General features: G+C 49.2%; 6 protein-coding genes across 9 annotated transcripts; 3 read left to right on the top strand and 3 right to left on the bottom strand.

Moving 5' to 3' along the window:
* Positions 1-21: 21 nt before the first annotated feature.
* On the bottom strand, positions 22-2058 carry LOC100822821 (malate dehydrogenase, cytoplasmic). The gene is made up of 7 exons (XM_003581455.4): positions 1847-2058; positions 1537-1695; positions 1234-1409; positions 890-1167; positions 564-699; positions 336-447; positions 22-244 (listed from the first exon to the last, which is right to left on the bottom strand). The coding sequence occupies exons 1-7, from the start codon at positions 1950-1952 to the stop codon at positions 153-155; spliced, it is 1059 nt and encodes a 352-aa protein (XP_003581503.1). The 5' UTR covers positions 1953-2058; the 3' UTR covers positions 22-152.
* A 2179-nt stretch (positions 2059-4237) lies between these two features.
* On the top strand, positions 4238-5573 carry LOC100835068 (probable aquaporin TIP2-1). 2 transcript variants are annotated; one of them, XM_024455494.1, is made up of 4 exons: positions 4238-4446; positions 4528-4778; positions 4870-5269; positions 5359-5573. In XM_024455494.1, the coding sequence occupies exons 1-3, from the start codon at positions 4320-4322 to the stop codon at positions 5236-5238; spliced, it is 747 nt and encodes a 248-aa protein (XP_024311262.1). In that variant the 5' UTR covers positions 4238-4319; the 3' UTR covers positions 5239-5269; positions 5359-5573. The 2 variants fall into 2 exon arrangements, with proteins under 2 accessions (XP_024311262.1, XP_003580281.1); XM_003580233.4 differs by having other exon boundaries at positions 4870-5385.
* Positions 5574-5593: 20 nt separating this feature from the next.
* On the top strand, positions 5594-6812 carry LOC100822509 (probable aquaporin TIP5-1). Of its 2 annotated transcripts, XM_003581454.4 has the most exons (3): positions 5594-5750; positions 5847-6097; positions 6176-6812. In XM_003581454.4, exons 1-3 carry the CDS (start codon positions 5624-5626, stop codon positions 6587-6589), a joined length of 792 nt encoding a protein of 263 aa, XP_003581502.1. In that variant the 5' UTR covers positions 5594-5623; the 3' UTR covers positions 6590-6812. The 2 variants fall into 2 exon arrangements, with proteins under 2 accessions (XP_003581502.1, XP_024311261.1); XM_024455493.1 differs by having other exon boundaries at positions 5847-6812.
* A 1823-nt stretch (positions 6813-8635) lies between these two features.
* LOC100834760 lies at positions 8636-11124 on the top strand. Its single transcript, XM_003580232.4, has 4 exons — positions 8636-9177; positions 9621-9900; positions 10092-10185; positions 10594-11124. Exons 1-4 carry the CDS (start codon positions 8744-8746, stop codon positions 10824-10826), a joined length of 1041 nt encoding a protein of 346 aa, XP_003580280.1. The 5' UTR covers positions 8636-8743; the 3' UTR covers positions 10827-11124.
* Positions 11125-14274, bottom strand: LOC100822197 (carotenoid cleavage dioxygenase 7, chloroplastic). The gene is made up of 8 exons (XM_003581453.4): positions 13770-14274; positions 13327-13676; positions 13079-13207; positions 12825-12956; positions 12478-12750; positions 12295-12377; positions 11726-12043; positions 11125-11417 (listed from the first exon to the last, which is right to left on the bottom strand). Exons 1-8 carry the CDS (start codon positions 14159-14161, stop codon positions 11274-11276), a joined length of 1821 nt encoding a protein of 606 aa, XP_003581501.1. The 5' UTR covers positions 14162-14274; the 3' UTR covers positions 11125-11273.
* Positions 14275-15049: 775 nt separating this feature from the next.
* Positions 15050-21583, bottom strand: LOC100834272 (acetylglutamate kinase). Of its 2 annotated transcripts, none has more exons than XM_003580231.4 (2): positions 20430-21583; positions 15050-15623 (listed from the first exon to the last, which is right to left on the bottom strand). In XM_003580231.4, exon 1 carries the CDS (start codon positions 21461-21463, stop codon positions 20450-20452), a length of 1014 nt encoding a protein of 337 aa, XP_003580279.1. In that variant the 5' UTR covers positions 21464-21583; the 3' UTR covers positions 15050-15623; positions 20430-20449. The 2 variants fall into 2 exon arrangements, with proteins under 2 accessions (XP_003580279.1, XP_003580278.1); XM_003580230.4 differs by lacking the exon at positions 15050-15623 and adding an exon at positions 15655-15912.
* Positions 21584-22993: the final 1410 nt, after the last annotated feature.

Here is a 22993-nt window from a genome sequence, read left to right as displayed (position 1 = left end):
ATATCTTGACATGGAAGGCAATTTGCGCGTATATGAAACCTTTATTGACTGGGTCATGCGACAAGGTCTAACTGAAGGTCCACTTCAGCGTGAGGCCGTAGTTCCATCCTATGCACAGCTTTGTTCCAGTGAAACAAGTGGTTTATTCCAGATCAGAGAATATTCATCGCAATGGACTTCTCTTCCTCGAGCTCGTTCGCCGATGCCTCCATCTTGGAGCGTGCAAAGTCGTCAATCTGAAGACCTGAAACGAAGAAACAGATTGTGTCAAAAGACCATGGTGCTGCCATGCAAATGAGATGCAGTCAACTTGGAAAGGACGGAAGATCACCCACCCTGCACGATAGACCATTCCCCCTTCTCGCAGGTCACCGGGAAGGAGTAGAAGAGGCCCTCGGGGACGCCATAGCTGCCGTCAGAGTAGACGCCCATGGACACCCACGTACCCTGAGAATTGAGAATCAAAGCCAGAGGCTGAGGTTTTACTGACGAACAACTTTATAGTGCTAGACCTGCTAGAGAAGAAGAGATGCGGACGAGAAGGCAGATAGTCTAGGAGTGACCTTTGGCGTGCCAAGGATCCAGTCCCTCACGTGGTCGCAGGCCGCGCTCGCGGCGGACAGCGAGCTCGACTGCTTCCGCGCCTTGATCACCGCCGCGCCGCGCTGCTGGACGGTGCTGACGAACTCCTCCTTCAGCCTTGGCAATGCGCACAAGAAATTAAAAGGGGATCTCCACGGTGTAAAATGTGCGTGTAGACTCGAAAAACGTACTCCCTCCGTTTCATAATTCTTGTCTCAAATTTGTTCTAAAGCATCTACATACATGTAATATTTCGACAAAAATTATGTAACGGAGGGAGTAGCAAAATTGTACTTGTGCGAAGTACCATTTCTCGTCGGCGACGAGCTGCTTCACCGGTTTCTCGCCGAGGTCAGTCCTGGCAGTGGCGTGGCTGGCGTCGGGGAACTGGGTCGAGGAGTGGTTCCCCCATATGATGGCGTTCTTGACGTCGCCGACGTGCACGTTGAGCTTCTCGGCGACCTGGCCCAGGGCGCGGTTGTGGTCGAGCCGTGTGAGGCAGGTGATGTTCTTGGCGGGGATCGAAGGACCGAACTCCTTGAGGACGAGCGCGTTTGTGTTCGCAGGGTTAGCCACCAGCACAACCTGCAACAAATTGATGCAATTAGCTAAGCTAGTATACCCTTTGAATTAACCGTGCCGGCGCGTCACCTTGCAATTTGGGGCAGCATGCTGCTGCAGAGCAGAGGCCTGGGATTTGTAGATCGAGACGTTCTTGGCGATCAGGTCTTTCCTCTCCATCCCTTCTTTCCTCGGCCACCCGCCGATCAAGACGGCCACGCTCACGCCTTGGAACGCCTCGGCCTCGTCGCTCGTCGCCAAGACCCCTGCAACAAAATACTGTATGTTGTAGTACTAAACACGTGAGGCGACGCACAAACGCCTCGGAACTCAGGCACTCAGCTAGCTAGGAAGCTGAAAAGTGCAAGTGGATCGAGATGATGCAAACGGCACCTCTGAGCAGAGGCAGCGCGGCGTCGATCAGCTCCATCCTGACGCCGTCGAGGGCTTCCGCGGCACGCGGGAGATCGAGCATGTGGAGGATCACCGGCTGGTCGGGCCCTAGCATCAGGCCCCTCGCGATCATTGCGACTATGGCATACCCGATCTGCCCTGCAAGCAAAACAGTCCAGACAAAGGAAGATTATGAGGTCTTGTACTCTTGTCCTTCTGAAGTCCTGATCAGTTTTCAACTTACAGCTTCGCAATGACAGGTTGGGATGGTTGTTTCAGTGTCCGAGGTTCTGAACATTGGGCTACGTACCTGCGGCGCCGGTGACGAGAACTTTGACGGGTTGCTTCGGCTCGTCTCTCAGCACCCACGGGCACCATCTTGCGAGCCGCTGGAGAAGAGGATTAGACAGCATCATCGTTACCTCTCCTTTTTTTTTTGGCGAAAATCTGTATATAAGCAGAGGACGGTCTTTAAGAATGAAGCCCTCCTGGTGCTCAGCTTCTGTGAGTTCGACTTCGATCCATGCATTTAGCTGAGTAGAAATAGGAGCAGGTAGGCCGTCCTATGATACCTTGCCTTGGTTCGGTGGAGACCCAAGGATAGGATTCCAGCCAACTTGCTGCAAGAAATGGAGCTTCTTGACTCAAAGTTTCGCATAATGGCTTGGAAGGTGAGTGAAGAATGGAGCTAATGTGAAAAAGACTAAGGAGCTGCTTCATTATTGTACAATTTGAGGGAAAAGTTTTCTTCGAAAAGAAATAATTTGAGACTAACCCTAATATCCCCATTCCCCAATACTGAAGAGATGAAAGTTACACTGCAATGTGCTTGCCTTGTGTCAAGCTGAAAGGTTACAATAATACGAAAAGAAATCATCCGTATTCTCTAATGTATGAACACGATGATCCGTTTTGGATAATGAAGAGAACAGTCCATGACACCTCACTCATTATTAGCTCTGAGGCTCTGAACCCATAGGACCAGACAAAAGTGCTAACCACTATAATAAGAAATAGGTGTGTCTATTTCCAAATCGTCTGTTTTTTAATAAATGAACCTTACATATTAATTGACGTCTCAAAGCCGTTGGATTAAGATCTGAGGGTCATCCCATTCTCTCATCTCTCATTTGTTATCGTCCGATTAAGATTCAATGGCTAACATGTGATTGATCTCTAACTAAAAAACTGCGACTTATCAATAGCAAATGCCTAAGAAACATGGGTCTTAAGTATGGACATGCTTGCTGATATCATTGATTAGTACTGTAGGAATTATGAAATAAAGTAGACTATTACTATTGCACCTTACAGAGAAACTGCAAGTTGCATTGGTTCTTACATAGTATATTAACATTTTTTACAGAAGCCCTTCAGTGTTTAGTCCCAATTAACCTTAGTCTTACCGAAGTTAAACTCTACAAAATATTGCCGTGGAAAATCTTTAAAAAAAAGTACTGAAATGAGGAAGCACACAAAGGATGGAATAAAAAAGAAAGGCTGTTTTGGTCTCATCGTCTCTGCTCATCTAACAAAATCAATTTTTTTTACCAAGACATCTAACAAAATCATTGCCGCTCATTGTTTGCGTTAAAATGTAGCAACCGACCATTTATACCCAAAGACTGATTTGATACACTTAACACCCCGTTCACATCCGACATAAGCGTGAATAATAATTGGGAAAATGCAGGGGAGGATCGAGACTTAAACTCAAAACCGCAGTTCTGATATCATGTTAAGAACCATCTATTCTAAAAGGCCATTCCGATAGGAAAAGTAGATATGATACACTTAAAGAGTTTGTACCACACTACATATTGCGCAATTTTCAATTGTTGTGCCAAGCTTGTTATATTTAATCTTGTATGCTTCACCTACTCCAAGTGGAGGATGTTAATTAGATTCCTGACACAATCACTGACCCAACCTTCCTCTAGACTGCGCTTTTTATCACATCTTCTACATGAATGAAGAATGAGAATGGATCTTCATTGAATCTCCACACAATTCAGTATTTAGTGAGACTTTGGGAACCTGAATTTCAGATCTGCTATACTCTATCAAGTTACACGTACTAGTATTATCTATTATCAAATTACTGAAAGGGGGGGCAATCCCTTTTGCTGCAGGAGAACCAACTCCTGTATATGATCGAACACTTCAGTAACAATCGACCAACTAATCACTTCCAGTATAGTTGTAGTGTTTGTAAGAACTGTGACATTCAGAAAGAAAAGAAAAAGGTAAATTCAAATAACATTCATAAGTTTGAATGATTTCATCCTTTCTAAACTTTGAATAATGTCATCTAATTTCATGAGATGCCAGGAGAGAAGTACTAGTGCAGTAAGCACAACAGTTCAGCCGGCCGTTCGGATGCACCGCCATTGATTTCTTTAAGCAGGAGATGAGATAACATCATATGATCCAATGGCTTCTTTCTCCTCATTGTCTTGTTGTGTATCATAACGTGTCTCGTGCCTAAATGATCACAATAAACACAAAAGTTTAGCAAAGTAGGGCAGGTTGTCGGCCAAAATCAGCCACAAAATACATTTAATGTTTGTATCATCAACTCTGTGGTGATGATTATTTAGCACCGCCCTTACTATTGTATTGCCTAATTTAGGCAGGGCATCGAGTCATTAGGGGCATCTCACGTGTATAAAAGGAGACTAATTAGAGGGAGCACCTTGCATCAGTGATCAGTGTATAACCAGATAAGCCTTTGAACCTTCAAGACCCTTTTTACTGCCCCACAGAAAGAACCCAAGCTAAAGATGGTGAAGCTTGCATTTGGAAGCTTGGGTGACTCGTTCAGCGTCACGTCCATCAGATCCTATGTCGCGGAGTTCATCGCCACCCTCCTCTTCGTGTTCGCCGGCGTCGGGTCCGCCATTGCCTACGGTGAGTGAGCTTCTCCGGCTGTTTCAAACACTTCTTCCCCTGAGACTCCATCGCTAACTGTAAATTGGTTTTCGTGGTCAGGGCAACTCACAAAGGGTGGCGCCCTGGACCCGTCTGGCCTGGTGGCCATCGCCATCGCCCACGCGTTCGCCCTCTTCGTCGGCGTGGCCATGGCTGCCAACATTTCCGGCGGCCACTTGAACCCCGCCGTCACCTTCGGCCTCGCGGTCGGCGGCCACATCACCATCCTCACCGGGATCTTCTACTGGGTCGCCCAGCTGCTCGGTGCCTCCGTGGCATGCTTGCTCCTGCAGTTTGTCACTCACACCCAGGTTGGCACACGCACACTGCCACTACCTCACACGCGCCCAAGTGTAATAACAAATCTTGCCACGTAGTGACTCTGAAGTTCTTTATGTGCAGGCCATGCCGAGACACGCCGTGGCCGGCATCAGCGAGATGGAGGGCGTGGTGATGGAGATCGTGATCACCTTCGCGCTCGTGTACACGGTGTACGCCACGGCGGCGGACCCGAAGAAGGGGTCCCTGGGAACCATCGCGCCCATCGCGATCGGCTTCATCGTCGGCGCCAACATCCTGGCCGCGGGGCCTTTCAGCGGCGGCTCCATGAACCCGGCCCGCTCCTTCGGCCCGGCCGTCGCGGCTGGCGACTTCTCCGGCCACTGGGTGTACTGGGTCGGCCCACTCATCGGAGGCGGCCTCGCCGGGCTTGTCTACGGCGACGTGTTCATCGCCTCGTACCAGCCGGTCGCCCAGCAGGAGTATCCGTGAAGATACCACATGATCCGAACCTTCCTTTGCTGTTAATTTTCATCTTCGCCACGCTCCTTCTTGTTTGAATTTGTGTTTTGCAAGGCCAAAATTTGTAAGACAACCGCTCGTTCGTTTCAGCATGTTCAGATTCTTGGAGGCGTGTAACGTTATCTGATACGGACGCACACCACACGTGCGTTTGCCCGTCTGACGACGGTTGTGAACTTGGATTGCAACGGGCGGCGGCAACCGCCGGAAACTACCCTGGCGCGGGGGCGCCGGTTGGCTGTACTGTCGCGTCCCTTCTCCCGCTTTATAAACTTCTCGAACTCTGTCGAATTCAACCCTGCAAACCTGTGTTCATCAATCCACTGCGTAGACAACAGAGAATCCAACTCCTGCAATGGCGTCCAACCTCCGGGCGCACATGAAGCACTGCTTCTCGGCGGCGTCGCTCCGGTCCTACCTCGCCGAGTTCGTTTCCACGTTCCTCTTCGTGTTCGTCGCCGTTGGCTCCGCCATGTCTGCCCGTAAGTCCGACACTCGATACGTGAGTTCGTTGATGCCACGCACTCATGCGTTTCACTCACTGTGCGTTCTTCGTTGGGAATGCGTTTTGGCTGCAGGGATGCTGACGCCCGACGTGACGTCCGACGCGTCGTCCCTGGTGGCCACCGCCGTGGCGCAGTCGTTCGGGCTCTTCGCGGCCGTCTTCATCGCCGCCGACGTCTCCGGCGGCCACGTCAACCCGGCCGTCACGTTCGCCTTGGCCATCGGCGGCCACATCGCCGTCCCCAGCGCCATCTTCTACTGGTCCTGCCAACTGCTCGGCTCCACCTTCGCCTGCCTCGTCCTCCACTACTTCTCCGCCGGCCAGGTACTCTTATACTACATCAACATCCCTGCTAAATTACCCTCAAATCAAGTTCACATTGCACGAAATGTCATGTTTCAGGCCGTGCCGACGACGAGGATAGCGGTGGAGATGACGGGGTTCGGGGCGGCGATCGTGGAGGGGGTGATGACGTTCATGCTCGTGTACGCGGTGCACGTGGCAGCCGACCCTCGCGCGTGCGGCAGGAGCAGGGGGCTGGCGACGACGGCGATGGGCTCGCTGGTGGTCGGGCTGGTGGCTGGCGCGTGCGTGCTGGCGGCGGGCTCGCTCACGGGCGCGTCCATGAACCCGGCGAGGTCCTTCGGGCCGGCGGTCGTCAGCGGGGACTTCAAGAACCAGGCCGTGTACTGGGTCGGGCCCATGATCGGCGCGGCCGTCGCGGCCCTCGTGCACCAGAATCTCGTCTTCCCGTCCGCGCCCGAGCCGCTGCCGCACGAGGTGCGACACGGTAGCGTGGAAACGGTCGTTGCGTGAGTCCAGTAGTTTTCGTTCTTCTTCTTAACACAGTCTAGTCTAGTAGTATTCCCTTTGTTTCACTCGTAGCGTTCAAGGAATGTTGTGCGTATGATTGTGCATATATTTGAATTTCTGTTTCCGAATTATGTAAAGCTTTGTAAGTTTTTCTCTTGGTGATGAGGGAAATTGCAACAAGCAAGCTAACGAAAATATATAAAAGAAAGAGATGTTCGCCGGTGAAGCGAGAAGCATGTGACGTGTGTGCCTGGATAATTGCACACACGTATGCCTCCGACCTAGCAACGGCATGCCATGTCATGAATGTGTACACGCTATCCCTATCTACCGCGGAGCCGTCGAACACTGCTATTCCTGGCTTCATGTAATTTGTGTCAATATTGTACATTCTTTCTGCCGCTAAATAATGTACACACCGCATTGATATGGTAATTGTTCAACACAGCCATCCGTCCTCCGATCAAGTCCACGTCCTGACATGAAATCAGGAACCCTGACTTCTTAATTTCTGAAATCAGAACCCTGACTTTATTGATCCCGGTCAGTTATGATCTTAAAGTTGTTTGGCACGCTAAGAAAAAGATGATCCCGGTCAGGATTTCTACATTAAACCCTGATTTTTAGGCAAAGTCTGAATTGAGCCCTGACCTCTTAATAATTGGATTTTGAACCCTAACCTTACAAATACTAAGTAATTAAGACATTTATTCCTAGAAAATCCGTATGGTGAACCGTTGGCGCCTGGAGGCGTAGGGTCACACGTGGGGCCCGAAGCAGCAACGGCGGAGCTTTGACAAGGCTGCAATTTGTTTTTGTGATTTATTTTTATATTCTCCTGGTCCCATCAGTGTCAGGTGTGTGGCGGTGATGAGGCGCCCAATCAGTAACGGGTGCCTTGCCACTATTTTGCACTTCCTGGCATGAAGGTTGCGGCGGGTGCGACGTCCGCTACTGATGTCATTTTACGCCCGTTACTAATGATCCATTATGTAGTAGTGACATAGACGCAAATCACGAGAATCTGTAAGCCTACTCATCAATCACAGAACCATGTTAACAAAAACGATCAACCAAACACGATTTTTGGGATTAAATGTTTTATTAATTAACCGGGATCAGTAACGCCAGAGTTCGAAATTCAGGAATTAGAAGGTTAAGGTTCAGACTTTGTCTACGAAGTCAGGGTTTAAAATAGGTTTTTCTATTTCTCCCGTGTCTCAGACCTTCTCCAATTCCACCCGAGTTCTGCTCAGTTTCTGGCTTGTTTGATCATCTCTCGATTCGTTTATATTTTCTCTTTCACTGTGAATCCGCCAAAATCTACGCATGCGGCGGCATGCACACCTCCCGCTCGCACTCGACCGGTTTCCGCGGAGACCGGCGCGCCCTTCGTTTCGGTGCGTTATCGCGTTACGGTGCGAACTTTGGACGACGCCGCGTCCAACACGCACCGGCACCCCGTATCTGCGATACAGAGAGACCCTCCGGCCATGATTCCTTCGGCCTTCAGATCGTTCCTGCCATGATTCCTTTTTTTTTTACAGCTTCCTGCCGTGATTCCTTCGTACCAATTGCGATCTGATATTCTGATGAGTCTGAACAAGAACATGGGCTAAACTAATAAGGAAGCACAAAAGCCTTGGGCGGCACGCAGGAGTTGGTATCACAAACACAATTACACAACCCGATTGTTGCTTCAGAAAAGAATTTGCTCCCGTGAACAAACGCAGTACGAGGAGCTCATGTACACAGGCCGTTAACACGTGGGGTCACATATCCTTTGGACCCACACACAGTGAAAAGCGTCCAGACACATTCGAGACACGTAGAAATTATCCTCTTTTTTTTCTTATTCGGCAAGCGAAAGGAACATCTGACAGCGTCAGGTATAGTAAATATTGTTGAAAAGACACTTTAACATCAAATAGTTAATACTAGTATTTACATGATCCCTTTCCCAAACAAAAATAAAGGAGATAAATGAAAGACATCACGTCATAAATACCTAAACAAACCGATCTGCTTCAAATATCGCCGCTAACTAACTCCCCTCTTAATTATACTCCAGATTACGGATTTGCTTTGAGAGACCAAACACCTCAGGCGAAGCGAGACGGGCGAAGCGGGCGGCGGCGGCGGCGACAAGGTCCAGCCATGGTGGTCCATGTCGTGTACAGGAGGAGGGAGAATAGCTGGAGAGGCAGCGACTCTTCCGTGAGGTTCCTTGGCGCCGCCATGAGCAACCCACCGGCCAAGCACCACATCCGCCTCACCAGCCGCGCCGCCGGCTCGCCCCTATGCAGCGGCATCGCCCTCACCCCGGCCTCCCCCACCGGCCGCTCTGGCGCACGCACCGGAGGAATCTCTCTGCGCGCTACCTCGCCGCCGCCGCCGTCCTCAACCATCTCCATCGCCTCCGCCGCTAGCTGGGATTCCCTGCGCCTTGATGGCGAAGAGAACTGGGAAGAGGTCGTCGCCGCGGGCGACGAAACCTTGGGGGCAGAGGGGGCGGCGGACGTGTACGGGGTGGTTTTGGACGACCCACCCACAGACGACGAGGTCCGCGCTGCCGTCGCAAGCATCCAGCAGTAAGACTATACCTGATCTATCAACTGATTTTGAAAAAAAAAAACTTTATATATCTACTTAGATTGAAAGTATGACTTCTGGTGTTCGTTGCTGATGATCATCGAGGTATGATTGATCGGAAATACTATAATTACTTGCTGACTATAATAATCACGTGATCATTCTCAGGGCCTGATCATTCTGTAATTTAGATAGAAAGTTTTTCGTGATTTATCACGTTGATGTCATGAGCAGAGCTTCAATCATGCTGCTACGTTTCTTGTAGAGTACTCTTGCTTGTATTTGTGAAATTGCTCAAGGGTGTGCGCCTGATTGGAGTTGCAATTGGGTCTCCGATTTATTCACTTTTCGTAATCTTTTGTTGCGTCCAATTGCAATTTATGGCCTGCATCTTTTCTTAATTACATCAGAACAAATTAAACAAATGATCTGTCATGTGCAGGGTATTTGAGAATCCTTCTGGTGTGGATTCTGATGCATTAGAGTTACAAGTGCTCGCACTGCCCATCTCAGGACTCACTTCATCCGGAATGATTGTTAACTATTTCGCTGCGGATCCTGATGCATCAGGGATGCAACCTGTCCAATTAGTAAACTTAGGGCACATAGATGATTGCGCTGAACCTGCCGCAGTTTCCCTTAACTCAACCGCTCTTTTGCCAAGGGAGCATCAGAATGTACTGGACGCTTTCCAGCTGTTGAAAGAAGATTCATCTGTGCAGGTGAATATATGTTGCTTGATTTGAGTAGTTTAGTGGAATATATATTGCTTGATTTGAGTAGTCTAGTGGTATAGTAGGTCGACATGTATAAAATTCTCCACTTCTTTTTATAGCTTAGTACCATGAAACTGACAAAAAGTCTATACTTTTCCTGCTTAATTTACTCATGATTTTCTTCTCCCTTGATGTAGAAAATGGTTATGGCCTTGTCAACTGATAAGGCTGTATGGAATGCTGTCATGAACAACGAGGTGGTGCAAGAATTCAAGAAATCCTTCCAGGATGGTAGGCGACCTTTTCTTTTTGTTAAACTTCTTATGTACATCTTCATATTGATTTGGTATGGATGAAAAATGTCCTCAGACAAATCTTTTGATCATGAGATTTTATGAATTTCATTACCTTATTTAGCTAATACTGCTGTAGTTTCTTAGCTAATTAGCTGCTGAAGTGCCCCTTCGGTTATGTTTAACCTGTGGCTATGTGTTAAACCTTTAGTTTTGTATGCCGCTTTTATGTTGCAGACTTCTGAATTCCTGAACAACTTTGTAGCTTGGTTTCTTTATATGAAAGCGGGAGCACTTGCTGCCCCTTATTCCAAAAAAATAGATCACCTTATTTAGCTGTTCCTTCAAACTTTTGTTCATTTTGTTGCATGAATCGGCACCTCATGCAACTTATCCTATATTTCAGCTAAGGAAACTGATATCAAGGGGAGCCACAGCTCCCCTCCTGGAATGATGAAGTGGGTTCTCGAAAACACCCAAGCGAAGATCAAGGAATTTCTTGAGAAGATACTTCAGCTCGTGAACACGCTCTTCCAAGCTCAGAGCAAGGACTACGATTTGTCTGACGATCTAGTGAGAATGTCCTTCATGCTCTCGGTGTTCGTCTTCATTGTGGTTACAATAGCTCGCATAAAGTGAGTACAACAATTCGTCGACTTCACACTTGGTGGTTATTTCGTGTACAGGATCAGTTATAGTCATAGTAATTTCCTTATGGGTTAACCACGATTGTGTTCAAGGATGGTGTCATTCTTAGTTCCCAGGTCTAGAACATCAAAGGCTGCCAAGGATTCTTAGTGAAAATTCTATATATAACCCGGTGGGTTATGGTATTAATGGTGTTACACATTCCTAGTTCTTATCAACTGCATTGTGCTTATTATCCAGTTGTGAAAGTGAACACAATCAAAAGAATCAGTGATGCAAGATTTGACCAGATCCTGTGAATGCTCGCTGTATAACCGTATAAGAATGGATTCAGCTTTACATTTTACACCTATCAAAAATTCAAAATCGATCAGAATTTGCCCAGTGACTGTTTGGGTGCCTGCAAATTCTCTTCAGAGTGGATGCTTCTGATTTTTGTCATTCATCAGCCCAGAACCCATGGAATCCCATCGGGAAGGTGAGGTGCTTTGGCACCTCAAGTTTTACCACAAGCGCACTTCTTTTCCCTATCTTTCTTGCATCCAACACCACCAGGTGGCATTTGTCTTCGGATACCGCATACTGCAAAAAGGAACAATAGGCAACAAATGATGCAAATGCATTTTTTTTAATACTCCCTTCATCTAACAAAAGATGTCTCAAGTCTGTCAAAATTTGAATGTATGTAGACATGACTTATTGTATAGATGCATTCATATTTAATCAAAGTTAAGACATCCTTTATTGGGCGGGTAATTCATCTATTTGAGGTGACTCGTGCTTTCTTAAGTAGCAATATATGCCACATCGATGAACAAAGTGAAATATCTAGAATACAAACATAGGCAGTGCAAAGTGCATGTTGGTACTTGCATTTACGTTTCTCTTACCTCTACAAGAAGAACATAGCCATGATCCTCCCCTCCCCTGGTCGGGATGAAGACCGGCTCGCCGACGAACTTGCGACCCTCGGAGGACCACCACCTCGTTGACCCATTGGCGACATCAACCTTCACCACGGTGTCAAACGGAAAATATGGGAGGAGTCTGCGGGAACCGGATGCAGCGCCGGCATAGATGAACCTATTCCTCTTGTTAGCGAAGCTTGGATTTATCGCCGGGAAGTCTGCTGGCTTTGTCCACTGATCAGACAGTCTCCTGACGGAGCATATCTGGCTTGCTCCTCTCTTGTCGAGCTCAATTGCCACCTGCATTGGACAAGATAAAATTACCTGAAGCAATTTTCGGTGTTCATCTGTTTTAGTAGTCGAATTCTCAAAGGGCCCAAAAACCCGTTCGAATTTGGACTGAATTTAATTGAAACTTGTTGGATTTTGACTAGAATTTGAATTCCCTTAGGAAGGGACCCAACTCGAGTGTCATTTATAGTCACAAGAGAAAATCGAAGTCGTGGTGAAATTGAAATTGTGTGCCCCTGTAACCCTGTTCATTTCCTCACCTGCACGAGGCGAGGCAGCCATTCCTTGCCCTTGGGTGCGTTCATGAACGAAGGGTCCAGCTTCTTGTTCTTCCAGTTGTAACCTGCGAGAATCACATTACAGCAACAGGCATGCCACTCAACAAACAACAATTGCACTGCTCGCAGTAGCGTGGAAATCAAATTGCGTCGTGACCGACATACCGAACATCCTGTGGAAATGGAACCACTGGTAGGAGCAGCCGGACATGTGCAGCCGTATGTCGGTGCCGCCGCGGCCGTTGTCCTCCTCGAAGGCGTTGCCGACGTGCATCGACCACATCTGCGCCGGCGCCTCGACGGGCACGCTCCAGTCGCGGCCGCTCGCCACGGCCTCCGTGGAGCGCGGCAGCAGGTACACCGGCGTCGTCTGCTTGCTCGGGTCCAGCGCCAGCGCCGCGATCATCGGGTGCGTGCCCGTCATCGCCAGCATCGACCCTGCCCAAATTGTCAGCCTGCCTACGCCAGACATGATCGTTCGTTCTCAAGTGAAGAGTTCTTTTTGTGCGTACCGGGAATGTCGAGCTTGATCCTGTTGCCGAGGACGATGTAGTGGGAGTCGGTGAATGCCCAGTCGTGGATCATGAGGTGAGCCGGCAGGACGAACTCCCGCTTCTGCACGAGCGCGAAGCTGGCGTCGAACTCTGCCGTGGCGTCAAAAGGAAAACATCTGTGAGTGGGCGACAGTGCGACACCGGCTCTGAGTGGCGTCGATCGGGGCACCGAATCAATGTGCGAGAGCGAGTGCGCATGCATTGATGCATACCGTAGAAAGTGAAGTTGGCTCTTGGGAGGAGCATGTCCTCGGCGTTGCAGGCGACCATGAGCAGCCGGTTCCGCTTCGGGTCGACCTTGTAGTGCGCGAGCAGCCTCTTGGGCGGCATGCTGAACACACCTGCAGCATCCACGCGCACAAGCGTCAGATCCATCACTTCGGTCTCAAAATCACCTCGAAGAACGCTCAGTGGTCAGTGCGGCACCCAATTAGTAATAAGCTGTAGCTAGATTACGCACCACTGAGAACCGGGCGAAGCAAGCGAGTGGCCACGTCGAGCGCGGCCTCCTGGAGCCACGGCCGGCACCGCCCGCTCCACCGCCGTCCCGCGGCGCGGTCGGCGAGCCCGAGCAGGTCGAACGGGCCAACGGTCCGCAGCGTCCGCGGGTCGAGCTCGTACGGCGTGCCGCCTTCCCATAGGCAGAGCAGCTTGCCGCCCCACCAGAGCACGCTCGTGTTGGCCACGTTCTTCATCACCTTCACGTTGCCCACCCGTTGCCCGCCCTGCAGCACCGAGAACGGCCCCCTGTGGGTGAACCTCCACGACGCCCCTCTCTTCTCCTCCGCCTTCGCCGCCGTCTCCACGTACCTGCAGCAAACACACATCGCGATCGCCTCATATACAGTCATGTTGTTGATTGTTGAAGCGAAGTGAAAGTAAGCGACCCGTGAGATTACTGACCGTGCGGAGTAGCGCACGCCGTGGTCGGGACTGAAGCGGAAGGAGCGGAGGTAGCCGTGGCCGTCTAGTGGGTGGACGGTGGAGCCGTGGTCGTCGGAGAACATGCCGGGCCCGGCGAGGTAGTAGGTGCCGGCGGGGAAGTCCGGCGGGATCGCGCCCTCGATCACGCGGAGCTGGACGGGGTCGCTCGTCTCGGCGCGCTGCGACCGGAAGAGGACGTTGTAGTCCCAGAACGCCTTGGACAGCGTGTCCGCCTCCCACGACGACGTCTTCGCCGCTGCCCCGGCCGTGGCGCGGATGAGGCGGACTCGGCGGCGGGGTGGCCGGACATGGTGAAGAGGGTGGCGCTGGTGCACGACGGCGTGCATGGTTGCGACCGTGCAGATGGCCATGTCTAGCTAGCTTGGCGTTTGGTCTCCTTCGAGTCTTTTTGGCTCGTTATGGCCCTGGAGCGAATATTAACGCTCGTTGGTATCGCTTATGGAGCTTTCAGAAAAGCGGGCTTTGGAATTGTTCGATATTCGCGTGGTTTAATCTATGTAGTACATGATCGTAACAAGCTCGATTTTATTGATGGGAAGAATCGACGTTCAGTAATATAATTGCATGAATAGCATTTAGATAAGGAAAATTCGGAGCGGTTGTGAAACTGTGAATGGTTTTCCGGGGCGTTTTGGAGGGTTTTGGTCAGGGAATCGTTGTCATTTTGGGAGTGGAATCCAAGGGCTGTTTGTTATCACTGATGCGGCTCTGGGCTATCTGCTTATGTAGAACAAAATTGCCAGTGTGTCTCTACGTAGATTTAAAACAAGATTTATTATTCCGGTTTCGAAAAAAAAACAAGATTTATTAGAAGATCACATACTTCGCTAAAAAAAAAGATCACATACTGAATTGTTTTTTTTTTGGGGTGATTCCATGTATTAATTAAGGTTAGAATAAGCTTGAAAAGGACGTCAACTTTGACCGCATCTAGAAGAAAAACAACACTCACTGGGTCACTGTCGTTGATCAGTTCCAGTGTTCCACGGGGCTGTTTAAGAGCACCCCTTCCTGCCGTTCTGTCTCCAGCCAATGGTATCATCGCTCGAGGAAACTGAAAATCAGAATCAGTGCCAGGCAATAAATAAGACGATTGCCTGCACCATGTGGTTTCTGAATAGATGCTCAAAGGCACGCTGAATTTGTAAAGAACGTGATGCACGCTTAAGGCTGCAAATCTTATGACATCGCAGAGCTAACCAACAAACCAGCCAAAATAAAATATCTGCAGAACCATATCAAGCTCAAAATGCTCCTTAGATCACAATTTATACCGTTACATTGTAGCAGTAACCGTTTTGAGTACCACACGGAACAGCGCAGGAACTCAAGTGCTCTACTGACGACAATACGACAGATGATAAACAGAGCAGTAAAGTACCCGTACCAATATTCAGTCTCACGAGATAAGGAAAATGCGCACCGTAGTGGGGAATAGATTCTGCAAGGACTAGCACAGAGAATAGAGCTTTCCTCTTATCCGACAAATTGAACAATGTAGCAGCGCAGAAGAGTACCCACAAATGCAGTACTTAAATACTGAAGAAAACAAAAGGCACCGTTCCTTGAGATGTGAGTGGAGTTTACTATGCCCATGCCATAGTGGTCGAAGGGAAAGAGAAGAAATGTTGCCTGCAAAGTAAACCAGGCTCAGCTATCTCAGTTTCCCCCATCCTCGTGGCTAGCATAATTGACCCTTGAAGTTGCGGTGCCAAATCAAAGTCCTTTCCTCCATCCACTTGGTTTCACAGTTCAGTTCATCACAGTGCACTTAGTTCTGCACCTGGACTGGCGCTTACAAAATACAAGAATCTGGATCAAAATAATAAGGTGAAGAGTTAGCTTGGAAATTCCTAGAAAGAATTTCAAGCAGAATGGATACAGCATCCGTGATTTCAAGTAAGATGCAAAAGCATAAAGTGGAAGTTGTAGACAGAGGAACATCTATTATTTGGACCAATGGTACACCATTCCGAGTACAGATAGAAATAGATGAATGCCAAAAACTCCTTTTAACACTTCATAACTCCAGTTCCTGGTTTGCTGACATAAAAGTCCTTATTTCTTCCATGGCATCGGGTCTCAATTATCTTTCTTCCTTCTATCCATGTGTTAGCACGTGAACAAACAAATACCAGAATGTCAAAATGGTCAAACTAATTGTATATACAAGAACGAAAAATTGAAACCTGATGACATGTAAAGAACAAGGAATTATTATTTTTCCCGCAAAAAAAAGAGTTATTCGGTGACAAATCAGGGAGTCAAGTGTTATTCAGTACCATAGAAGGAAATGTTCTCAAATCACTGTCAGTCATTCGGATGGAACTTTCTGTGAGGAACATCATTTTAATGCTTGCCATCAAAAGGAACACTAGCAAGCAGCCCACTTAACACAGGGATAGAATCATGGAGTAAGACACAAACAACACTAAGGGCAGATGTATCAGTCTGCTGAACAGCAAGAACAGTGTTTTCTGATCTGTTACTTTCCAGTTTCCACAACTTTAAAACAGGTTTTGTACCCACAGTTTGTTTCCATCAATATTGCAATATATATAAAAAAAAGCAAAACTTAAGATAAAGTTGAATATCATAAAGTAAAAGATGCTGCACAATTTTGTCAAGACCACAGTGCAAGCACTGCTAACAGTGAGATCCAATGCTAGGGGCAACTTGGACAGGAGAGAGAAATTATAATAGCAATGTGTCAAAAGATACTAATGCTGAATGCACTCTATGTTAAGATGGTTCAACACATTATTGTGCTGCTAAAATGACAAAGGTGGAATATAATGGAAAAGTACTTGTGTTTGCTTCTTTTATTACTAGGATCTTTCTTGACTAATCAATTACATGATGAATCGTGGAATTATATGATATTTAACTATTTACAGCAGGAGAGCAAGAGTGGGAATACAGTTTGCATGAACTTTTGACTCGTTTGAGAACATTGGAACAATGTGCTTCCACTAAATATGCAATCAACAGTGTACTACGATGATACATGCCAGTTGTGTGGCATGGACTATGGAGCATCATTCCTCCCAGTTAGTTAATCAACACCAAGGAAACAGAAGGCCTTCTGCTGAAGTTAAGGAGACATTCATGATATTTGCCAAAGACAAAGGACCAAAATACAGTATTTGCCAAAGACAAAGTTGAATTTGTCAACACAATTGTGGTTTGACTTGATTGCATAGCAACATTAAGAGTGCTCGCAGTTCAGTCATTGGCTCATGGCTTATTTGCAAGATTACTCCATTCAGACTCTTTTGGCTCCCAATAAGTTTTGGAGCTGGTGAATCAGGCTCTGCTTATTTATCTTTGATGCAGTGAGCAGTTAATTAGTTATAGGAAGGAAAAAAAAAATAAGTGTTCTTCATTTTTTTAAACAAGTTCTTATTTCATCAGATACACCACAAGCATCAACTGTAGTCAAGAAGAATGAGAAATGACTCGTAAAATTCTAAAGAATGTAACTGGCCTGGCCTCCAAGACAAGGCAAGTAGTTCTATAAAATGGGTAAACGTGCAGAGCTGAAATATATCATTTGGTGATTTCAAGCAAATACAGAGTACCATTTACTGCACTGAGTGAATCATGCCATGTCCTTTTAGCTACCAGCCTACCATAAAGGATAAAGCTCAACACAGAATTACTGTGTAAACTTGAGATAGCTGATAATATTAAGCTAAAATATAACTGCTTTACTTGGAATTGCAATGTTGGAATCGTGGAAACAGTTGCCACGTCAAGAGCTAAAACAGTGAAGGTTAGGCCTTGTATAATCTAAAATGCTCGGTCAAAAATATGTAAAATAATTTTTTTTCGAGAAAACGCAAAAGCTTTGTGTCTCAATGCATTGATAGAAAGAAGTTTATGTACAAGACCACAGAGGGTCACACCCGAAATACAACACGACGCGCCTAACTAGAAACCGCCGGCAGAATCGCTCCGAGTCCCACAGTGCCCGCACTTGCCCAACACCTAGCATCAGACTTGACCAGGTCAAGGAGGGAGGCGAGGTTGGGGGTTGCATTATCAAAGACAGAGGCGTTGCGATGCTTCCAGATAGACCACGCCGTGAGCATGATCAGAGAGGCCATGCCCTTTCGCGCGGTGGGAGGGGAAGAGTGGATGGACTCCTGCCACCAAGCCGCAAAAGAGACGCCGACGGTCGGTGGGGCGCAAGTGGATCGGATCCACGAAAGCACCTCATGCCAAAGAGAGCGGGAGAAAGGGCAATCCACAAGAAGGTGGTTCATGGTCTCCAAGGTCTGATCACAGAGCACGCAGTGTGGCGCTTGTGACAGACCATGGCGCGCCCGTCTCTCGGCAGTCCAGCAACGGTCCTGACATGCCAACCAAACGAAGAATTTCACCCGAGGAGGAGCCCAAGACTTCCAGTTCAGCTTCCAAGTGTCGGAGGTAATCCCACCATGGAATAGGGCCCGGTAGCACGACATGGAAGAGTACTGGCCATCGGTCGTCCATCTCCAGAAAAGGACATCAGCCGAGTCCGAGAGGCGAACGGCACGAGTCCTCCGCCAAATCTGAATGTACTGCCAAAGAGCCAACGGGTCAAGAGCCCCCTGAATATCACAGATCCAACGCCTATCCGTAAGGGCTTCACACACCGTGCGGGACTTCCGAAGGCGTCTCGGAACGAGATGGTGAAGGTTTGGGGCCAACTCAGAGATGGCCTGGCCATCCAGCCACCGGTCCTCCCAGAACAAGGCGGTGGTACCATTGCCGAACACCATCTTGGTAGAGGCAAAGAAGATGCCTCGCTCCAAGGGAGAGAACTGAAGGTCGAGTCCTTGCCAAGGCCGAAGAGGATCAGATCTCATGCGCCAGATCCAACGAGTACGCAGACTCACAGCCACCCGGGCAAGGTCTGGGATACCCAGCCCACCGAAACAGAACGGCCGACAACACTTAGCCCAGTTGCAATGGCAGTTCCCAGCCCTAGCCTCAATCCGCCCCGACCAGAGGAAACTCCGAAGGATCTTCTCGACCTTCTTCTACACCTTACGGTACAGCCCCAAAACCGTCAACTGGTGAAGGGGGATGGCCGTCAGGACTGACTTAATCAGAGTCAGGCGTCCCGCCTTAGTCATCATTCCGGCCTTCCAAGAAGGGAGACGGTCAGCAATCTTATCGACCAAGGGGTCAAAAGCCTCCGGAGACGGCTTCCGGAGCGCCAAAGGTATCCCGAGGTATCGAACCGGACAAGGGGCAAGCTGGCAGCCCATCGTAGCTGCCGCCTCCGCGGCTTCCTCATCGGAACAACCAATCGGGGATAACGAGCATTTTGCAAAATTGACGCGCAGGGCCGAAGCTTGCCCGAAGAGATCCAGGATGTGGCGGACTGCCAACAACTCCAGGCGATCAGAGTGACAGAAAATGATCACATCGTCAGCATAGAGGGACACCGCAGTGGATAAATGGCGAGGGGCGAGCGGTCTGAGGATCCCCATCTCCAAAGCCTTTGAGAGGAGGCGGTTGAGTGTGTCGATCACCAACATGGGTGACAACGGGTCTCCTTGTCGCAAGCCCCTTCGATGCCAAATCGGAGGCCCCGGTTCCCCATTCAGCAGGATCCGAGTGCTAGCAGTGGACAAGAGGATGGGCTATCCACTCACGGAATCTAGCCCCAAACCCCACATGCCGCAACACAGCAATAAGGAGGGCCCAAGAAACGGAGTCGAAAGCCTGGGCAATGTCCAGCTTTAGCATGATGCGAGGTTCCCGAAGGCGGTTAAGGTACCGGGCTGTCTGCTGGACCAACATGAAGTTATCATGGATGCACCGCTTCCTAATGAAGGCACACTGGTTTCTCCCACCAGAGTACCCAGCCTCAAAGCAAAATATGTAAAATATATGAGAGACTTGTGTGAAACTACTATAGGTATATCATTGTTTTCTACAAAAATGTTAACACTAAGTATCAAAATCATGAATGTCATGGCATGAAATTAAAATAAATTGGCCAGCTTGGGTAACAGCAGGCCCTAGTCATGACTCATGACCTATCTTGTTTTCCTTCCATTGTGCCATTAGCCCATTACAGTTTGACAACTGAGAATGTCTAAAAGGCTAGCACTCGCAGTATTTGTGTCCCAACAATACTCCCGTCCAATATATTAAAACCATGTGATCATTTAGTGACTTCAAAGCAAAGGAATTATTTTGCAATACTACATTAGTAATTAGAGCCTACTGAATGAGCCGTCATCGTTCTTTTAGGCATCTTCCCTTACTCAAGGAGAAAACTACTTTGCCCATGAATCACATCAACTTTCAACAAGTATGTTTCATATGTAATGCATCAGTTTACAATCTTTGCAACTCATGTCATGTGAACTGCACTTACACTTGCTGTATTGTTCTTGCATTGCTACATTGTTTTTAAAGAGGCTTCTTGCATTGCTACTTTGTGTGACAAGTTAAATGCAAACCACCTTGAAACATAGGTCACTTCTATTGAAGAAAATGTAACCTCAACCAATATTGCTCGCTTAGAAATGTGAGGAAGGTGGTCTTATTGAAATCATGAGGCAAGCCTACATTGCCATAAATATAAATTGCATGGGACCAGGCACAAGAAAATACCATGAAAGGCATCGACAAGCTTAGCCAGTGATCATGGTGCCAGTGCCCTCGTCTGTGAGAATCTCGAGCAGCAGTGAGTGCGGGACACGCCCATCGATGATGCTCGCAGTGTGCACGCCCTGAGCAAGGGCTCGCACGCAGCACTCCACCTTTGGGATCATTCCACCGGCTACCTTCCCATCGGATACCATCTGACGCACTCCAGCAATATCGATCTCCTTCACCAGGCTCCCGGGATCATTACGGTCCTCCAGTATTCCTGAGACATCAGTTAGGAGCAGCAACTTCTCGGCGCCCACCGCAGCTGCAATCTCTCCTGCTGCCGTATCGGCGTTGATGTTGTAGGCCTGCCCGGTCTCATCGGCGGCAACAGTGGCGATGACCGGGATGTGACCAGAGGCGATGATGGGATGGAGGACCGTGGCGTCCACGCGCGCGACTTCGCCAACGAATCCGAGGGCTGCGGCGTTGAGGGAGGGGCGCGCCGTAATGAGGCGCGCGTCCTTTCCGCAGAGTCCGACAGCGGTGCCGCCTGCTAGGTTGATTAGGGAGACGAGATTCTTGTTGACCTTGCCGACGAGCACCATCTCGACGACCTCCATGGTGAGCGCGTCGGTCACGCGGAGGCCGTTGCGGAACTGCGGCTCGACGCCGACGCGGAGCAGCCAGGAGTTGATCTCGGGGCCGCCGCCGTGGACGAGGATGGGGCGGAGGCCGACGCAGGAGAGGAGGACGAGGTCGCGGATCACGGACGACTGGAGCTCGGGGGACTTCATCGCGGCGCCGCCGTACTTCACCACCACCGTCTTGCCCTTGAAGCGCTGGATGAAGGGGAGCGCCTCCGAGAGCACATCGACGCGGCTCAGCGCTGTCGCCGCCGGCGAAACAGCCGTGGATGTGGCGGAGATGCGGAGGCGGCGGCGGGAGGAGGGGGAGGCGGCGTTTGGCTCGACGCGGTTCCGGCTGGAGGTGCGGTTAGAGAGCGCCGTGGATGCGAGCAGGGAGGAGGAGAGGTGGGGCTTCGTGAGGAGCATGGCTGCGCCGGCGCCGGCGGGGCTGGTGTTCGACTAAATTCCTAGCCGGAAGAGGGGCTCCTTGCGGAGACGCTGGTGTTCACTTGGCGTGCGTGCGTGCGTGCGGCGGGCAGGGAAAGTGTTGGTGGCTGAATTGGAGTCTCGCCGCCGCCGCCCGCCCGCCCCCGCCGTGGCCCGTGGGTCGTGGGTCGTGGGAAGGGGGGAAATCGTGGTTAGCCCATACGTGCTTCAAAGCCCAGCTCTGTCTCTCTCACACGCACACGCATTCCTTTAGCGTTTCCCTACTAGGCCATCAGGCCTCCTGGGCTGTCCTTTAAGCCACAACCTGCAAGCCCACTTATGCGATCGGCCCTTTTTCCCCCGGCCTCCTTTCTTCTTCTTTTCCAGGTTGCGCCGTTCAGGCCCATTGATGCCCAGCACCCAAAGCCCAACCGAGTCTCCATCGGCCTTCCCCTAAAAAAGAAGAGTCTCCATCGGCCACTCCCATGTTTCATGCGCAAAAACTGTTGGATTCTTTCAGACTTTGAGTTTCGGGAGACGTTCAGAAGTTATCAAAAAGAGGGAGACGTTCAGAAGAAAAGAAAAAACAAGTATCACAAGGGAGATTAGAAAGCTGTGGAATTGGTCCTCCTTTTCACATCAACTAACATTTTCCACTATCTTCTGTCTTCTCACCCGTCGACATGTATATACATTCCTCGGGTCTGATTACTCTTGAAGGTTCCACGTGTTGCCTAGAAGGCGACGTCGACATATATAAGCAAAGGTCAGACGTTTAACGCAGATTAACAGTGTTTCAGTGGCTTTACCTGTGGAGACAGGTTGGTAGAAGAATCTGCCTTTTTTTTCCCTTTGCCCTCATCCGTTTCCCAATCTTATCTAACCATCATTTCTCTCATGGATGATGCTCTGCTCGGCGATTCTCACGTGGTAGTGTGGTACGTGCGTTGCCGGATTGGCCATCGAAGGGTCGTCGCGCGTCGTGGAAGTCGCAGCTAGCACTTTGGTGTTAGTAGCATCATTCGTGTTTGACAGTTCCAGGGTTTCTAGAAATGGCGAATTGTCGGTCAGAGCAGCGTGTGTCCCCTTATCTAGAGGCCCTTTATACAAAGTCCAAAAGAACAGGGCATCCTCTGTTTCTGGAGGACACTGGAGCAGTGAAAGGCTTTCGCGAAATCCAGGTCGACCACACGTGGGAAGACATACACTCCCGTGCACGTAACTGCAGACTGTAGTGCGGGGCGCTGTGCCGCAATCGCAACTACCTCGAACGTCCCTAGAACGACATGAATTGTTTTGGGCGGCCAAAAGTCCCAAATCAGTAAGAGCTATAGCCCGTCTTTGCTGTTTCAGCTGACTACCTCCACCCTGCAGTCCTGCTAGCTACCGATTCATGGCGTCGGTGCCGAGATGACCACACGACAGTATCACACCATTATTCATCCTCCTCTAGTTAGTAACCACGGGCCACACGCAAAGCTGTCGGGCTGTTTGGTTCTAGCACATACTGGTCATAAAAAAAAATTGGTT

The sequence above is a fragment of the Brachypodium distachyon genome, chromosome 5 (genome assembly GCF_000005505.3).
Source record: "Brachypodium distachyon strain Bd21 chromosome 5, Brachypodium_distachyon_v3.0, whole genome shotgun sequence".
Classification (NCBI taxonomy): domain Eukaryota; kingdom Viridiplantae; phylum Streptophyta; class Magnoliopsida; order Poales; family Poaceae; genus Brachypodium; species Brachypodium distachyon.
This window is presented reverse-complemented; position numbering and strand designations above follow the sequence as displayed.

What these genes read in the sequence shown, in the direction of transcription:
- LOC100822821 (XM_003581455.4), bottom strand. Translation starts at nt 1,952, where the DNA reads ATGATGCTGTCTAATCCTCTTCTCCAGCGGCTCGCAAGATGGTGCCCG. An exon ending in CGCGCTGCCTCTGCTCAGAG is followed by an intron (nt 1,410 to 1,536) that starts GTGCCGTTTGCA and finishes ATTTTGTTGCAG; the next exon opens with GGGTCTTGGCGACGAGCGAC. An exon ending in CTCGTCGCCGACGAGAAATG is followed by an intron (nt 700 to 889) that starts GTACTTCGCACA and finishes CGCATTGCCAAG; the next exon opens with GCTGAAGGAGGAGTTCGTCA.
- LOC100835068 (XM_024455494.1), top strand. Translation starts at nt 4,320, where the DNA reads ATGGTGAAGCTTGCATTTGGAAGCTTGGGTGACTCGTTCAGCGTCACG. An exon ending in CGGGTCCGCCATTGCCTACG is followed by an intron (nt 4,447 to 4,527) that starts GTGAGTGAGCTT and finishes TTTCGTGGTCAG; the next exon opens with GGCAACTCACAAAGGGTGGC. An exon ending in AGTTTGTCACTCACACCCAG is followed by an intron (nt 4,779 to 4,869) that starts GTTGGCACACGC and finishes CTTTATGTGCAG; the next exon opens with GCCATGCCGAGACACGCCGT.
- LOC100822509 (XM_024455493.1), top strand. Translation starts at nt 5,624, where the DNA reads ATGGCGTCCAACCTCCGGGCGCACATGAAGCACTGCTTCTCGGCGGCG. An exon ending in TGGCTCCGCCATGTCTGCCC is followed by an intron (nt 5,751 to 5,846) that starts GTAAGTCCGACA and finishes TTTTGGCTGCAG; the next exon opens with GGATGCTGACGCCCGACGTG.
- LOC100834760 (XM_003580232.4), top strand. Translation starts at nt 8,744, where the DNA reads ATGGTGGTCCATGTCGTGTACAGGAGGAGGGAGAATAGCTGGAGAGGC. An exon ending in AAGAAGATTCATCTGTGCAG is followed by an intron (nt 9,901 to 10,091) that starts GTGAATATATGT and finishes CCCTTGATGTAG; the next exon opens with AAAATGGTTATGGCCTTGTC. An exon ending in CAAGAAATCCTTCCAGGATG is followed by an intron (nt 10,186 to 10,593) that starts GTAGGCGACCTT and finishes CCTATATTTCAG; the next exon opens with CTAAGGAAACTGATATCAAG.
- LOC100822197 (XM_003581453.4), bottom strand. Translation starts at nt 14,161, where the DNA reads ATGGCCATCTGCACGGTCGCAACCATGCACGCCGTCGTGCACCAGCGC. An exon ending in GCTTCGCCCGGTTCTCAGTG is followed by an intron (nt 13,208 to 13,326) that starts GTGCGTAATCTA and finishes TGGATGCTGCAG; the next exon opens with GTGTGTTCAGCATGCCGCCC. An exon ending in CCATTTCCACAGGATGTTCG is followed by an intron (nt 12,378 to 12,477) that starts GTATGTCGGTCA and finishes TGATTCTCGCAG; the next exon opens with GTTACAACTGGAAGAACAAG.
- LOC100834272 (XM_003580231.4), bottom strand. Translation starts at nt 21,463, where the DNA reads ATGCTCCTCACGAAGCCCCACCTCTCCTCCTCCCTGCTCGCATCCACG.